This window comes from Phoca vitulina, unplaced genomic scaffold (assembly GCF_004348235.1).
Source record: "Phoca vitulina isolate PV1807 unplaced genomic scaffold, GSC_HSeal_1.0 scaffold20, whole genome shotgun sequence".
Taxonomy (NCBI): domain Eukaryota; kingdom Metazoa; phylum Chordata; class Mammalia; order Carnivora; family Phocidae; genus Phoca; species Phoca vitulina.
Window position 1 is genome coordinate 4,559,962 of NW_022589723.1, and position 18,257 is coordinate 4,578,218.

At 33.0% G+C, this 18,257-nt stretch overlaps 1 protein-coding gene across 3 annotated transcripts in view; it reads right to left on the bottom strand.

Moving 5' to 3' along the window:
• DPH6 (diphthamine biosynthesis 6) overlaps positions 1-18,257 on the bottom strand; it is a 221,784-nt gene that overhangs the window by 167,611 nt on the left and 35,916 nt on the right. Inside the window, exon 4 of one of the 3 annotated variants that reach the window (XM_032418080.1) lies at positions 17,303-18,007. The exons of the other annotated variants lie outside the window; for them this stretch is intronic. Coding sequence (XP_032273971.1) covers positions 17,822-18,007 — 186 coding nt within the window. The 3' untranslated portion in view covers positions 17,303-17,821. Of the gene's footprint in view, positions 1-17,302; positions 18,008-18,257 lie in introns of those variants that run through there. 3 annotated transcript variants of the gene reach the window in all.

Genomic DNA, 18,257 nt, shown 5'->3' on the forward strand with positions numbered 1-18,257 from the left:
ACACCTATTTTAAACCCTAAATAACAGCATGTAACAATAATAATAAGCAACACTATATTAACTCATTCAATCCTCACAGCAACTCTATAAGGTAGGCAATTTTTTTTTTTTTTTTTAAGTTTACTTATTTAAGTAATCTCTACATCCAAGGTGGGGCTTGAACTCACAACCACAAGATCAAGAGTCCCATGCTTACCAACTGAGCCAGCCATGCACCCCATAAGGTAGACAATTTTTATCCCCATTTTATGAAAGAAGAAACTGAGGCACAGTGAGGTAAAATAACTTGCTCAAAGTCACATAGCTGGAAAGTGGCAGCTGGGAAACCAGGTATCTGAGTCCATGTTCTTTCCCACTATGCAACACTTTATCCCCATACTTACTCACATGATTTTGATTATAAATTATATGCTGATGATCACTACCATCAATTTATCTAGTCTTGATTTCTCCCTATTTATTTTTTCTAGTTCCTATTTTAAGATACCTTAATCTCAATATATCTGAAAGACCCAGCCTCCAACTCTCCTCTCCTGTGCTTCCTCTACCCTACTACAAAATACAACTCTATCCACTTTGCTTCTTAACTTACAAATCTTGAATGACTCTCCATTAGTTACAGAATGGGGTTTACAAATTCTTCAGTAAAGCACACAAGGTTCGTCATAACCTGTTCCCAAATTACCTTCTTACTCCTACTCCTGCCATTCCTTTACATACCCTCCAATCACCAAACTTTAAGAAGTATGTGCCATACTTTGTCACATCCCATGCGCCACACATAATGTTCTCTCAGTTTGGAAAATCATTTTTAATCTTCTTGTCTTGATGAATCATTACTCATCTGTATTATCCCACTGCCCATTTGCCCCTTCCCCAGGTAAAAGCTAATCTCTCTCTCCTACCTCTTATGCTCCCAAAATATTTGTTAAAAAAAAAGTAATAACTCTATTATCACAATATAAGATTGTATTGTCATTAATAATCTAGACTATGAGCTCTCAGAGAGCTGCGACATCATCTTATTGATATTTGTATTCAGTACCCAGAACAAGAGCAGTCACTCAGAACACATATGATGAATGAATAGATGTAGCTCTTCTTTAATATTCAAAATCAATGTGCCCTGGACATGGGAAGAAATTAATACATCATAATACATCATAGGAAACACCATAATCTTAATTAATCATTATTTGCCCATGAAATGCCTAAAAACTTAGCAACACACACAGCATATTTTTGTTTAAATATTAATACAAGTACAGACCCTTTCTCTTGAAGTGCCACTGAGCAAAGAAATCTACCATCTAAACAAGCGATCTTTAATAATAAAATACGTGAAAACAAAAAGAAGCCATAAATGTTAGGCCTATCTCTAAGCCACAAAACTTGATAATGAATAGTCGTCAAAGTGTAAGTACTACAAAATATCCCCATGAACTAAACAGTGAAGTGTTAAGTCTCAATAGTTTCCCCACACTGATTCCTTGATATATAAAATATTTTGGCTCTGGTATGACACAGTCATGGCATTTACCAAATGGCTTATTAAATCATATTTATAAATCACAACAACATCAGCTTACATGCCCGACTAAATATAAATGTGAGGTGGACTGAAGCTTCTCGCTGAGCCTCAAGTGTGGGAAACACATTCCTCTTAAGTTTTACTTACAAGAATAAAAGTAAACTGCATGAAGTAAATTTTTAAAGAAAAACTCAACCATAAAGCAATGTGATTTCCACTATGTTTTTTTTAAAGATTTTATTTATTTATTTGAGAGAGAGAGAGCACGTGTGAGCATGAGCAGGGGGAGGGGCAGAGGGAGAGGCAGACTCCCTGCTCAGCAGGGAGCCCAATGTAGGGCTTCATCCCAGGACTCCAGGATCATGACCCAAGCTGAAGGCAGCCAATTAACTGACTGAGCCACCTGGTCACCCCTCCACTATGCTTTAAATGGTTGTTTCCTCTGCAAGCATTTCCTCTTAATTCTACTAAGGAAAAAAAAAAAAGTAAAGATTACAAAATAAGGTGATGAGAGGAATTCAAAGTAGCACAGAGTAGGGAAATGATGAAATACCCAGTTTGGTTATCTACACTATGATGAAGTTAATTAAATATGTCTTATTTCTTTAAAAACTGATGAGTATCTCACTGACAGTTTTTTCCTAATTTATATTAAATTCTAGTATCAACATTCTTTGATTGCATTTAATAATATGAGTGGTATTGAGTGATTCTGATCCTAAAGTTACTGTGTTGTTTATATGTGAGGGTTCACATATGGGCTGGTCTAAGTTCAGAGTTCAAAATAATTCAACTTTTAATACATATAATGAAAAATTACACCTAAGTCACTCACCAGAACACAAAGGCAACATTAATATTGCTGCTGTAGACTAAACAAAAGCAGGAGTGATCAGTCTTTAAACTTTTACTGTTTTTCTAGCCTTAAACAGGAAAAGCATTTTGGAAATATAGGGCTCATTAAAGAACACCCTTTAAACTACTGTTGGAACTTAGGATTTTTGCCTTATATATGGAACTCTGAACAGAAATTTATTAACCATTCTTATTTACACTTGTCAGATTTTTAAGATTTTATACTCTACAGAGAACAGCTGACATTCAACATAGCAAAGTTCATTATTAAAACCATAGTATGCCAAGTCCAAGACACAAAAGAGAAATAAAACTTTGAGTTTTTAAGAAAAACCTTATCGTGCACAATTTACTTTTCCTCCTACATCACCAAATTTATATTTTTATCTTATTTAGGATCAATAGCCTAAAAATACAACGAATTAAAATTAATTAATTAAAAATAATTTAATACAAATAATAAATCTCCAAAATACTGGAACACAAACAAATCTCTAGGAATGCTTAAATAAAAATTCTGGAGCTTGAAAAAGAGCTATTTACATGCTTCCCTGCATTAACAAAAGGGCAGGTAATAATGATGGCTTGTATGACAATATTGTCTTTGTTAGTTTAGCCCCAACAGAACTAAAGATTTCCTGATTACAACTTTGTAATCTAAGTCAACTGAAAAGATTTCTGGGGAAGGGAAACAAAGAGGAGTCTGAGTGCTAGCATTAAAGTGGAATATATTACCTAAGTTTACTCTTCAGTGTGAGACACTGTAAATAAGAGGGGCTCCTACTTCGACAGCCCATGCTAGGTCATGACCTGAACTCACTGTACTGGTGTAAAAGAGAAAGTTGTACTGGAGTCTCAGATCTGCATGCTTCTCTGCTTCACCTTCAGGATCCTGTAATCACATAGGGCCTTACAATGAATTGTTCACTCTGTACTGTATCTCATTGTCAGGATTTTTAAACAGTTGCTTTTTTATTGTAATGAGCCAATTATGAGCCAGTCACTCAAGCAGTCATTAACAATAGATTTTTTTAATTGCATTTTTAATGAATTTTATTTTGGATAAAAGCCCTTAAAAGTACCTATGGCAAAGGGTAATCATACATTGAATTAACAGCAAAATCTGTTTAATAATGACTTGTCTTTTATTTACTACAACAAAATAAATTCCGGTGAGAACGCTAACAAATTGACAGTGTCAGGGAAAAAAGGCTGGGGGTTGGGGGAGGGAGTTGTATCTACACTGCTAAAAAAATTAAAATGAAAACATGCTTTTTTTTGCATTTAGCTATGTCCTCGTTCTTTCCTCATTTTAAGGCACAAATAAAACATTATCTGATCAACATAGACCTTGCTCTATATTTAAAAAATAGTTATTAATATTTTATCCATAAGCTATCAATAATGTTTAATATAATTATAAAATAAGCTAAACTAAAAAAAACAAATTTAATGTATTCATTCCTAAAGATGAATGTAATATACAGGTAAGACATGTTAAAAGTTAAAACTGTTGCTTAAACAAAACACTATAGTGTAAAAATCTTCATTCATCTTGAAATATTTCTATGCATGTATGAATAGAAATGTCCTTGCTAAAGATAAAAAGTAATCTTAATGAAAATGTGAATGAGCATAGTTTACGATCAGATACAAAAATGTATTTTTTAAGTTGACTCTGTTGAAATCTCCTAAGTCTTAATCATAATTAAGAGTCCACTACTCAGTGTAATTTAATAAATCCATTAATTAGGAAGTTTTAAGGATGCACACTGCCACTAGAAAAAGTATCTCCTTAGGGGTTATACATGTCATACTCTGGTTGGATTTTAAAGTTTTTAATCCATTAAAATCACTCACATGCAAAGAGAAAAAATACCTCTATCATCTATCTATCTATCTATCTATCTATCTATCTATCTATCTATCTATCTATCTATCTTATACCGTATATATATTTCAAGATTCCTAGAATAAGTGTCACTACACACTGATTCTGTAAAGAAAAAAACTTTTTTGAATGTTCAAGGTCTTAAAAACCTTGCATTATCTGCCTCAAGAATGGGCTGACTGAAAACACGAGCCTCTGCAGCCTCTGGTTAATTAATCCACCGGCTGAATGACAGTGCGCCTAGGGGCATGGTGCTGGCATCCTACACAGGGTCCCAACGTGCTTTAAGCCTTGGATAGCTACATTCTGCACGCCAAGACTTTGCCCAACAAATAGCAGAGAGGCCTATAGAGCCTTTCTTCTTCTGAGACGTTCCATTTAATTAATGTAATCCCTCTTTATCTTAAAGTTTTAATAAATTTAGAAGGTGAGAAAAAATCAACACATTTATGACACTGAATGCAGTAACCAGTTGCTCTAACACTTTTTTTTATGTACCCAAAAGGCTTCTTTACAAGGCAAAAGAAAATGAAAGCAAAAAAATGTTGTAACACGTTCAGAAATTTTCAAACATGCTACTTGATCTGTTAAAAAATATATTTGTACAACCCAATGTTTAAGAATTCCATTAAATGAATCTGGTCATTTCCATTTTGCTGGGCTTAAAGATTTTAATGTTATAAAAGTATAAACCATACACCCACCCCAAAACTCTTCGAAAATTACTAATACCTAATCTTGAGCTAGGTAAGGCTATTTTTTTTTAGCAACAGGATACAAAGGACATTCTCCTAATCCCTTTTACTGCCAGAACAAAACATCTTTCAAATCAAGATAAAATCGCTACATCATGAATGTTAATATCATTCTAAGAAAAATAATACCTTATGACTAGAAAAGACCATCCCTTTAGGGAGAAATGTTGTGTTAAAGTGGATTATTCTTTTAGTAGTGTAATAGAATGGCTTCTACTTAGTCCCAGATAGAAAATCAAAATCTGCATTTAAATGGAAATATTTTAAAACAGATAGGAAAAAGGCTTAAACCATAAGGAATACCTCCTTCCTTACATTTTAAAAATCCAAAATGCTTCATGAGAACTTTTCTGGAAGGTATGGCTTTAAGATTTTATATGTATGTTTGTTTCACTTTTATGAAGAGCTTGCAGGGCAACATAATTTCAGTTTTGTGATTAACATATACTATTTATGCCTATTTTATCAAATTTATAAATTGGATCAAGAAGTTGAGCTGTGAAATTTTTAGCATTGCAAGAAACAGATTTATGGTTCAGGTTTATGCAAAGTTAATAAGAATGAGTCCTCTATTTTATTCCTATTTTTTAACCATGATGTTTTATATGTAATTCTTACAAAGCAACAGCAGTTTGTTGAAATCAAATAAAATCTGAGTTTCTTCTAGCATTTGACTCAAATCACCACCATGGTTAGAGTAAAAAGAAAGCAAAATGTTAGGCAATATTATAACAACTGCTCTTTGCAACCTAAAAGATTATTTTCAGTTCTTCAATAGTTGGGGCAATTTTCTTAAATCCTGAAGGAGCCTGACAGCACTGCACATTTCTTAATACTTGCATTTACTTTTACATTATAAAACAATAAAACAGCAGGATAATGTTCATGCAGTTTAGAGACTTGTAACATTACCACAAATAATTCTACTGTATTATGGCAAAACATAAGCTTTTTAAATGTAGGCTGCCTAAAGAAAGGGCAATCTATATTCATTGAAAATACATCGACAAATAAGATTGGAAATATAACTTAAATGTTGTACCTAGTTCTAAAATAATGGTTGAAACGGTTTGAAAAAGCAAAATCCATGCTAGATGAAATTTTTTTTGGTCATAAATTAAAATACAATTAATTTTCAAACATGGTGCTTATTGGCAAGGGAAAGGCTTCCCACATTTCTTCCTTTGAGTGTATAACAGACTACGTGGCTTCAGCCACCTCAGGAACCAACTACATTAGATAATCTGATCATTCTTCCTCAACAATGTTATAACTCAAGCTACTTTACAATTACCCACTTTAAAGATGCAGGTGTTTTGATGGTGACTAATGGATTGCAAATAACGGGCCAACCTGCAGAAGCTGGCCATAGCACTTCTGTTCTAAAATCAGCCCATCTTCTAGTCACTCTGTTGCAGGTTCTGATACGTCCTTATTGCCGGAAGCTGTCCATTTTTGTACAGGAAATTGTGTGGATCTCTTTATTTAAAAGACATGAAACACATCTTATTTAGAAGCATAATGGGAACAACTCCTGTGTAGGTAATGGGTGATTTTCTCACTTTCATCAGGTAATTTATTTCAATCCAGCTGTCCATGGTTCTCCTAGTGCTAACCATAGGAATGAGAAAGAACAAAGCGTTTCTCTGTTGTAACCCAATTCTCCTTTACACTGGCGCCTCCATCCCTGGTCCCAATTCCCATCTCTCACCCTCACTCCCAGAACTTGCACAAGAGAAGTTTTTCAGTGGGAGATGATACATCATTAAATCTCATCACCAAAAGAAGCCCCAAGACACATCATCATTAGTCTGCACTAAGCAGCAAACTAAATCAGGGAAGCTGTACATGGGGCCATCACAGAATATCCAAGACTCGCAGATCATTTAAATCACCAGGCTCTACAACTGCCTACATTAGAGAACTGTAGAAACATGGCAAATTACATTTTAAAAGAAAATGTACGCTCTCATCCTTGTAGATATTAGACTCTTACAGCAAGTGTATGAACAAACTGACCTTTAAATTCAAATATTTCTGTTCTAAATAAATGATACTTTCAGTTAGAAGGGAACCAGAGTCTAAAACCTCACCACCCACAGCAGGGCCTCAGATCAGCAGAACTGGCATCACCTAGGCAAGTGTTAGAAGAATGTCAGACTCCACCCAGACCAACCGAATCAGAACCTGAATGTTTAATAAGATGCCCAGATGACTCATCTACATACTGAAGTTTCAGAAGCCCTGGTCTAAATTTTGTTCTAGTTGCACCGTGTATTCTTCATTGAGAGACAGAGAGCAGTTAAGGACGAACAGCTTGTACTCATAAAAACCCTTAAATGTTACAGATGACCACAATTTAAATAATGAAAGAGAAAACAGGGAGAAAATATAAATTAAAACTTCAGCAACTAAATTAGGTCTAGACCCTGCAATCTTTGTTTTTAAACACTTGAAAATTCACGTATAGGGAGGTGTGCATATGCATGCCCAAATGCATATAGCAGATGAGAGAGGAAGATGGGAAAAACAGAATGAAAGTGACAGGAAAAAGAATCAGAAGAGAATGGAACTACGAAGTATGCACAGTGCACAAAGGTAGATATGTTTAGAGCCCGAAAGGAGAAGAAACAATGTGAAAACCCAGCCACTTGGAGAGAAGCAGCAATATCTCCCTCAAAAACACTCCCACAGGCCCCTCTTATACATACAAGCCCAAGTGTGCTGGAATGCTGGTCATATCACTAACAAGAAACTACCAAGAAATAAGTATAACATAAACAGAGTATGTCACAGAAGCTGTTATCCCCTAATACTAATTATGTAACAATACAAGTAAACACAGAAAGAATTAGTTCTGAGAAAGCAAAGAGACCAACAGCAAAAGGTAGTTATAATACCAAAAAGGTGATCTAATATTCTTTCTCCAAAGTCTAATCATTTAGTTATAATTACCATAAAAATCAACATTACCTGTTTTATTCTTACAAATGAACTTACTATTATTACAGTACTATTACTGTTATTATACTAAGTCCGCTAAATTCAAAATAGTAGCACTATTGTTTTGTTTTTAATGACAATAATAAAAATAGCCAACATTAATAATATAAGGAAGCATAAGATATTTTCTATGGGATATTTAGTGAACATAAAGTCATGGCTTACACCTGCAATAATAATTTGTAGAGTGTGAAATATGCCTAAAAGATTATGCTTGATATTAAAAATATATACCCCAAATGATTAATCTCCTATGATTAATCCAATAGTCTATCAGTATTTATTTAATGAAAAAATTAGAAATAATTTCTAAATACTGCCAAACTTAATGATGCCAATAGAAAATAAACCAGTTGATAGCCAGAGAATACAATGTGGCTAGTCACAAAATAGAACCTGTCAGAAAAAATGAGTTATAATTAACATTATATCTGGAACTTAAAAATATATATATGTTACTATGTCTTTATCTGTGTTCATCCACTTTGCACATTAGTGTACAATATACTAAAATTCAGCCCACTTCTCAACTGATCATCTTTTGAATGTAATCCCATTAAAACACTGGAAAATGACTTCTCACAATATGGGGAGGAAAAAAATCACCCTATGCCTTGCATTACATGACTGAGCTGCCCTAACACATATCTCTTTGGTTTTGTTCCAAGAGTAAAACTCAGTCAAAGATGGGCAGAATGCTACTCCCAGCTTGTATTCACCACATGCCAGGAACTGTAAAAATAGAATTCCAAGTTGAGGTTTCAGATACATTAAACAAAGACTTAGAATTTCAAAATATAAATAATGCATGCATAAATAGGTATATTATTTATGGAAATCAAGTAGGCAATATGTACCAATGGTCTTAGAAGTAATCATATACTTTGATCCATTAATTATATATCTAGAAATCTGTCCTAAGAAATTAATATTTTTAAATGTAGACAATAATTGATGTTCCCACATCAAAGTGTTATAATTTATACTAAAAATTAGATTCAACCTAATTTACAAAATTAGGGAATCATTAAGGAAACTATTATACAGCTACATGATGGAATATTAAGTAGTCATTAAATTATATTCATAAAGAGGTTTTAATGGCATGGAAAAATGCTCCTGATATTTTAAGTTAAAAGAAAGCAGTCTACAAAGTTATATATACAAATGATTATACACGTGTGTGTGTGTGTATCTATGACAGTATGTTAAATATATATGTGCAGAAATATGTCAAAATGTTAACTCTGAATGACTGAATTTTGAGTAAGATCTTCATATTTTTTATACTTTCATGTCTTTTCCTTAATTTAAAAAACAGTTGTAAGTATCAAAGAATATTAATGAGTAATTCAGATAAAAAAACAAGGCATGAAGAACAAGGGTGAGAACGCTGCAAAGTTACAACAAAGCTATTTCGCTAAATAGAGAAAGTATGTGTGTCTGCAAGAGGAGTACTAAGAACCTAGTCCCAGAGGAAAGAAGCTTTTGGACTACCTGAAAGGTAGAAGACAGATGAAAAACACAGATAGGTAAGTATAAAGACAATGAAAGTATAATAAAAGAATGGAGAAAAGTCAAATCTATTAGAATCTAATAACTACACAAAGAAAGCAAAGGAGATATCATCAATGCCAGTGTTATTTTTACTATGCAAAAGCATCAAATAGTTGCAGAAAGTAAAATATATTTATATTTATATATTTTAGGAGGCTTATTCCAAATCTTGGGTTAAATATAAGAAACTGGTTACTATCAAATCATAACAAAACACAATTTATAGATCCTCATTTTGTTTTCTACAAAGACTGCTTTTTTTCTTTTCAGAGTTAAAACATCTTTAAACTGTGCAGATAATGAAAATTATATACTTAAAAACGTGTATAATCCACAAATTGCATCTTTTATAAAACAATATTTTAGCTACTTTGTTAATTAGTAAGTTTGTTGTAATTTACTATACTTTCCATTAACGTTCCTTGGTTGTAAATGCTTCATAATTATTTCTATTTCAGATTGCTTGATGGATCAGTTCATTTCAAATCAATAAAAACATGTGTTCAAGAGTAGCCACGCTAAAGGCATTATATAAAACAGATAATGCAGTGAATGCAATGATTTTACACACAGTAGGGAATTGGTAATTATCAATTAACCATAAAGCAGAAAACATCAACATAAGTTTACATCCTCTAACTATGTAAAATCTTCACAAACTAGATTAGTTTTATCTGTTATATAGCATTGTTTTGTCTAAAATATACACAAATAACAGTCTGAGAAGAAAGAATATGCATAATAACATGAAGGAAAAATCAGGCTAATCAAGATGAAGACAGAATTTCTGTGTAAGTATAAATGCTTAAAAACTCCATCTGAAAACAAGACCCACTGATACTAACCTAAAATTAAAATTTATAATATTACCTAGCCTTTGACAGAATCTAGTCTATGATGGCCCTAAAGAATGTCTGAAATAAATGTGAAGATGCTTCCTTAAGTAATGGTGGGGGGCACTTACTGGCTTTCCAAAACAACTAATTTAAAATAGGAAAGTAAATACAGTCTAATTAATGATCTCGGGATACACTGAATTGAAAGTTTGATTTAATTTTAGTATTAAATCATACTTCACATTTTGGCAAACACCTTATAGTAGTACTGTGGTGGAAGCATTAAAAAACTATGCTAATATGTAATTATCTGCTCTCTATTGGAGAGGACCAGGACAAGGAAGAAACCTAGAGACTGTAAGACTGAACTGGCTAAGAATAAATGATAAATTATTTCAAGGTATCAATCAAAAGTATAAGCCAAATCAAGAATCAAAAGTATAATTCTCAAACAGGCACAGATAGTGCAATACTGAGCCTTAAATATCACAGGATTCTTAGGAGAAACTCAGCAACAATGGCCAGATGAGGAAGGATGAATGCCAAGTCATAGAACAAAGAGGTACACTATAAGGAATATGGAATATTTTCAAAAGAGCAAAGAATTCACCACAAATAATAACTGTGATGAACACATAGCAGTAACCTTCTCCCTCCTTGAGATAGGCACTGCGCCTTAATCTACATCTCCAGCAACTAGAAAAAAGCCTGCAACAAACCAAGAGAAAAAAAAAATGTATATTAACATTCTGCAACTCATACAGCATGTGTAAACATTATGAATAACAGTTATATACTGTGTGACTTCTTATCTTTGCACCTCTAGAATTTATCATTTTATTGAAGTTCAAAGAAAAAGGCATATAGAATAAAATCATCTGACGAAGTTCCTCCTCATATTGTTTTCTCATATAAACTTTTCAAAATGTTGGTGATGTGCCCATTTTCTGCCCACAAAGCTTTCCCAAGAAGAAGATTTTAGTAGATGGGCCCCTGTAGAAAAACTGAACTGTGGAAAATATTCAATTAATTCCAGTTGGTATCCAGCTAAAGCAAAGTTCAAAACAAACATACTGAAATGCACAAAATTTGACTTGATATTTGCCAATGCCAAAGCAACTGATACATGAATGACTAAGAGGAAAGACAAAGACAAAATAAGGAACAAGAGAATTTCTACCACACTATTCCTGAATTCACAGAAGGACAGTTAGCTTCTCTAAGAACCAGATCAACAGAGAAACCATGACAGATAAAAATGATCTTATTAAACTAGTTAAGAATGAGCAATGCTCCATTGCTCCCATGCAAGAGAAACATTTTATCTAGTGACTTGGATAATATTATTAATAATATTAACAATACTATTAACATTAGTTAACATTATTATTATTGGGATGCCTGGGTGGCTCAGTCGTTAAGTGTCTGCCTTCGCTCAGGTCATGATCCCAGAGTCCTGGGATGGAGCCCCGCATCCAGCTCCCTGCTCTGCGGGAGGCCTGCTTCTCCCTCTCCCACTCCCCCTGCTTGTGTTCCCTTTCTCGCTGTGTCTCTCTCTGTCAAATAAATAAATAAATTCTTTAAAAAAAATTATTATTATTATTATTAATGTAATAGTTAACATTTATTGAAGCTTCCTTTATGATCTATTTTACATGGATTATCCCATTAAATGCTCATGACAATCCTATGATGTAGGCACTATCGCTAACCCCAACTTTACAAATGTGAAAGCCACAGTGTAGAGAAGTTAACTAAACCAAGGTTGTATAGGTAGCATGTGGTAGAGCCTAGAACACAGACACGTCTGACTTCAGAAGCCCCACTTATCTCTTGTAGGCAAAAAAACAAAACAAAAAAAAGCATTTCTTATTACACACAATATTGATTTCCCTAAATATATGTAATTATAAAGATATCATTGGACATCATTAAAGTAAAAGATGAAAATATACAGTGTAACACGGGTTCTCAACCTTTTTGGTCTCCAGACACTGATACATGCAACATACTGTCCCTTCTTACAATCCAGTGATGGAGTTGGGGAGGAAATACCATCCAGTTAATCCTGATATACCCAGAGCTGTCTGTCCCACTCTGAGAATTCCACAATATACATACCTATATCTTTATGTATAAGCAATGCTACTTATAGCCCCATCCAAATCTTGCTTGTGGCTCAAAAAGATTAATAAATAAAATGTATATTCAAAGATTTTGCCACGATTCTCTCATGGAAGACTCATGTTAAAAAAAATAATCACATACTTCAATATTAACTCATAATAAAGAAAGCTGAATTAATAAAAAAGAATAAAATGTTACTTTTTCTTGGGTTTAATCTGTTTCATTCAGCAGCAATGATCTCGTCTCATATTCTACTACCTTGAAGAAATTTAAAGGATTTCTTTGGAGGACTGCTATAAAATTATCATTGACATTTTAATTAAAAAAAGAAATGTATGTGGAATAAACAGGACATTTCCTCTAACAGTCTGCAGTGGCTGCTCCATTGCTTCTTTGTACAGTCTTGGTAAATTATGCAGGCTCTCACTAGACAGAGCAGCTGTATTTCACTGTCTTCAGTAATGTAATCTACATTTATCATTATTTTAATTAAGCAGATTCTTAATTTGGTACTTTCATCGCAAAGAAAAATACCTTATTCTTTTTTTTTTTTTTTTTTTGTAGACAGCATCTTGTCAGTCTTATAAACCAGAATTTAATTTTAAACATGATTCTTACTGCAACTGGTCACTATTTTTTTTTTTTTTAAACTACCATATTTGGTTTATTAAAAGCTTGTTCAGTCTCATTCTATCGGTTTAAAATATTGGTTCCTTCTTTATAATGTTTAAAAAAAAAAAAAAAGGTACTTGCACAGTTCTCAATTTTAACCCAAGTAATATACTAAAAACAATGTGATTTATTATAATATTAAACTCAGGATTCAAAATTAATATGAAGCACAAATAAGAGTTCTTATTTGTGCTTCATATTAATAATGCTTTACTCAATGTTGAGAAAATTCAATTCACAAGTTCTTTGTGCAAGATTATTTTTAACATCAGGTCACTTGAAGTGTCTGAATCTATAGCTAAATCCATCACTGTGGAATGCAACAGCTTTTAATCATCTTGAAGACAAGTTCTGAATATTTTTTATTCATTTCCCATTATTATTTGTAGTCACAATTAATTTCTAAAAAATAAATTAGTGAATTACACTTGAAATGTGCTTGCCTAAATGGTTCACATAGAAACAATTACTCTAATAGTGCAATGCCACACTAAATTGTGCATTTTAATACATATGGTATCTCAAATCCTCTATGTCAATAAGGGAAGGCCTGATATTTAAAAAATTCTGTATTTAGCATATATTAATTGAGCATCTTTTATGTGCCAGGTAAAGAATTAGCTGCTTTGAATTCAAACCAAAGAAGAACAAAGCCTCTGCACAAAAGAGAGAGAGAGAGAACATATGTGTACACACACATATACGTATATGGTAAAGTGGTTTCTAAACTTTGTTCCTTCAAAGACAGACTTTAGGCCCCCATCTCCACTTCAACCAGAAAAGCTCCAGTTTCATCTATTTTTATAAATCAGTCTTTTTTTGTAACTGGGTAGAGAAAGCAAAATCCACTTACCTAGAAAATATGAAGAAAGGCTCTAGACTACTACTGACAACACAGGCAAATGAAAAGTATCCTAAGTTTTCTCAGATACACTAAGGGGAAAAAAAAAAAAGACTCTTTTCTTGAGTTTCATTTATTATCAGTTTTCACATGTTGCCAAATATTGGTTTGTAGGTAAATGTCCACTAGAGTTTATAAACATGGCTTATTTAAGAAGTTTGGGGATGAAGTCTGTAAAGAATTGAAAGTTAATGTGCACCTCATTTTATCAGTCCACATTACCAAGAAATGCCATGTCAGCTTTCGGATTCACATAAACCATCAGAAGTTATGAGATGGAAATTTCTGAAAAATCTAAAGTACATTAAATGTGTTCTAGATTTTTATTAAAACTTCCTTGTATAAAACAATGCCATTTACCTTCACGCTGTGATTTTTGGAACAAAGTAACCATTTGGGCATTTATAATAACTTGGCCAACTAATATATATTATATCTAATCCCTCACAAAAACCTCAAAAGATAAGCTATTTTTACTCCCATTTTGCAGATAAGGACGCAGGCTCAGAGATTCAGAAATGTGTTCACCATTACATAGTGAATACATGGAGAAGCTAGGATTTGGGCCCATGCCCTTTTTACTAAAACACTTTCAGAAGCAAAATAAACTTAGCCCATCGATTATTCACTTCTAATCACAGCTAAATATGACATCTGCTTTTATTATCATCTAATAACTTCACATAAAGTTGTGTTTACAATGAAAAATTTAGCTATCAATATATATAATCAAATAGGTAACCAATAAAGAAAGGAAGGCAAATCTAAAATTTAAATCAATGCTAATGAATGACAAATACTTTAGACATTGTGTAACTCCCTTGGTTTGAATTTAAATAATGTCCTGTATAAAGACTGGGTTGCCCAATTCAGGAACAAGTAAAAGTTAAGTTCTAGGCAGCCCACTTAGGCTCTAATTAAATAGAAGACATGAGTACAAAGGAACTAAATTATTTTTTAAAATACTCCTATTGGAACTCAACTTCAAAAAGATATTTCATGAAGAGACAGTACAGCTTGTAAGATTCCTTCTATCTCAAATTACTCTGATGAATGTCTGATAAAACTTGAGATTTACCACTGGGTAACAACAAGAGGTAGCCAATAATTCTAAATGAAAACTCAGAATGGTCCTTTGTTCCCTTTGTTTAAAGTAAAGCCGCTAGTGAAAAACAAGAATGTCTACTTAGGAAAAAGGAGTCTCTTGTCTGCACAAAAATTAAATTTAAATATCTTGCTTCCTACCTGAATATTTCAAATCATCTACATGTATCTACTGTTCACTAAAAGACTACAGAGGGCACTGTTGCATCAGCTTTGAAGCTTTACAATAGAAGCCTAGAAAAACTATAACATAACAATTTCTTAAAGGGTCAAATGCATGGAAATCTACCAAGCTTAATATAAGGGATAAAACCAAAATGTATGTTTTTTTAAAATAGGCTGGACTTCACTGGGACAAAAAAAAAAACTTAACAAAAACAACTGTCAAATTGAGAACACTGCACCGCACACATTTTGCATTTCCTTTTGTAGTGCTTTCATGAGAAAGGTAACTAATCATAGCACCTCCTTATCCAATGGAAACAGGAGCCCATTGCAGAATCCTTTTTACAATCAATAGGAAAATGAATGTGGCACCTCATGCAATCTTTCCATAATTCTATCAACAGAAAGAATGCAGTCTGTTTGCATACTTTTGTCTAAAAGGCCAATTCCATTTGTCCCCTCTTTGGGTAAAATGACAGCTACAGATCAATCACTCTTGCGTGAAAGTAAACACATTGCAAAAAAAAACAAAACAAAAAAAGAATCAAAACTGAAATCCTCACCGTTTTTAAACGTAATTTTGTTACACACATAACAAACTCAAAGCAAAATAGAAAAAGCAGGTTTTTCCTCATAGACATGCATTTTCGTGCTATTGTGCAATAGTACTGGGATACAAAATTTAAAAGTTAACAACTCACAAATATTATAATTAGATATGAATAGCATTCAATTAAGCTTCTGTACATTTTCTGTTCTCTCACATCATTCCTGCTACAATTCTTTGAAACTAAATTAATTAAGTACAGTGCCAGAGGTTTTTTTAATACATGTTTGCGATGTATTACAATAAGACTAGTATATAAAATATAAAGCTTTTTATTACACTACCACTTAATTTTTTCCACTTGCTTATTCACCAAAAATTTAGATTTCTGATACTACAAATAATACAAAAATGAAAGAAAGTTATTTTATTTTGGTAATTTAAAAATAATGTCTCAAATTGCTTAACCTCTGTAGAAACACTAACATTAGCTGTAAGAATTATATCATGGCCAGGCAACTAGAGATAACATGTAAAATGAGAAAGGAGGATACTCCATTAATGCATATCAGATCACAACACCACATCACATATTAGATAAATCAACATTAATACAGGTGTCATCATAAAACTAAGGCCTCTAATAAAGAATCTCAAATTCCCTAGAAAAACAGTATACAACTCATTTTGTCACTCTCAAACTTCCAGAGAGATTAGCACCTTCTCTGAAATCAAAGCGCAGAACTGTGAAAGTGTTAAAAATTCTTCAATAATATGTCAACCTACTCATAAATCAAAAAAGGGGGCAGGGGCTTCAGATGGTACGTAGATTTCATTTTATGACAAAAGCCTCGGTTTAACAAGTTATTTTCAGCCAATAAAAGTCAAAAGTAAAGCATTGTTAAAGTGGGCAGCACTGACTCTAAGGCTGTAACTTATTAAGTTAACCAAAATGCTACTTGAGTACTGCTCCCTTAAATTATTAATTTATGAGTTTTAAGCGCTTAGTCTCCTCCTGAGACAAGGTGGTTTGCAGGTATGCTGAATGCATGTAAATAAACAGAAAGCTTTTATAATAGTCTAATAACACACCAAACATAATAAAACAACCCTTTTTAATGAACACTGAATGCACAATCCTATGAACCAAGTTTATATAAATGGGCTATATAATTTAAAGAAACTGTAAGATCCTCTAGGAAGTAAATGCACAAATTCAGAAAAATTAAACACAAGCCTATTGATTTTCATTGATCTGATAAAATGCTTACAACAAAATTAAAATGTTGCTGTGCCTATGTCACATGCAATTTTGGAGAAATATAAGAGAAAATGTCATAAGCTGTTAGAAAATTTATTTGCAATATTGCTTTTCATCTACCTTAAGTATGACTGCAAAAAAAAATCAGGTAATGTCTTTTTAATATTCAGTGTATTTAACTAGATATTTTAGTTTACTATTGTAGAAAGAAATGCAGCATATTAAAATCAATTTTAGTTAACTCTAATTTATGCAAAGCTTGATTGTGAGCAATAGCTGCTAAAAGGATGCAGCATTGTTGATTCATATACAAGCATTTTACTTAACTACATTGGATAATAGCAGTGCTCCTAAAGGAGTATAAAAAGCAAAGTGATTAGCAGTCATTACTGTTAATTAGTGCTCACATTACATTCCTTGGGATGAATCTCCTTTAAGTTGAATACATGGGAAGTTTATTTTTTAAAGAACTGCCAAACCTTGCCTAGGTAAGTATTAGAATAAATCGTCAACTATCAGTAAACAGACTAAAAAACAGGGACAGATCAGCATCCAATTAGTATGTCTAAGTTTTTAAACAGGAAAAGGGTTGAGGGGAATGAGTATAACTGGAAACTCATACTTCACATTCTGCAATCTCACTGATAAAAGGAGGAAATGTGTGTTTATCAAACTTGCTGTGAGTGCACAGTTCATTTGGAGTCCTGTAAACAATTGCCTGACTGCCCACTTCCAAATGCATGTGAAAATCTTGGAGATTCGGAGCATCATATTCAGCAAGCAAGGTCACTCTAGTGATGCCCTGGAAATGGGAAATTAGGAAAACGTGGCAATCAGAGGTTTAGGGCTGACCAGAAAAAGCCCTCAGGCTGGTTTACCATCTTTCACCACCAGTCAGGCTGTCTCTGCTTATTCAGTATTAACACGACAGAAATGAGAGTGAATGAAAAGAACTCCACACACCTAACTGGGACATTGCCTTTCTTGTTTAGAAAATGATAGGCATTTGTCACAGGAAAAAAAAACAAAAACAAAAAAACCCCACAACAACC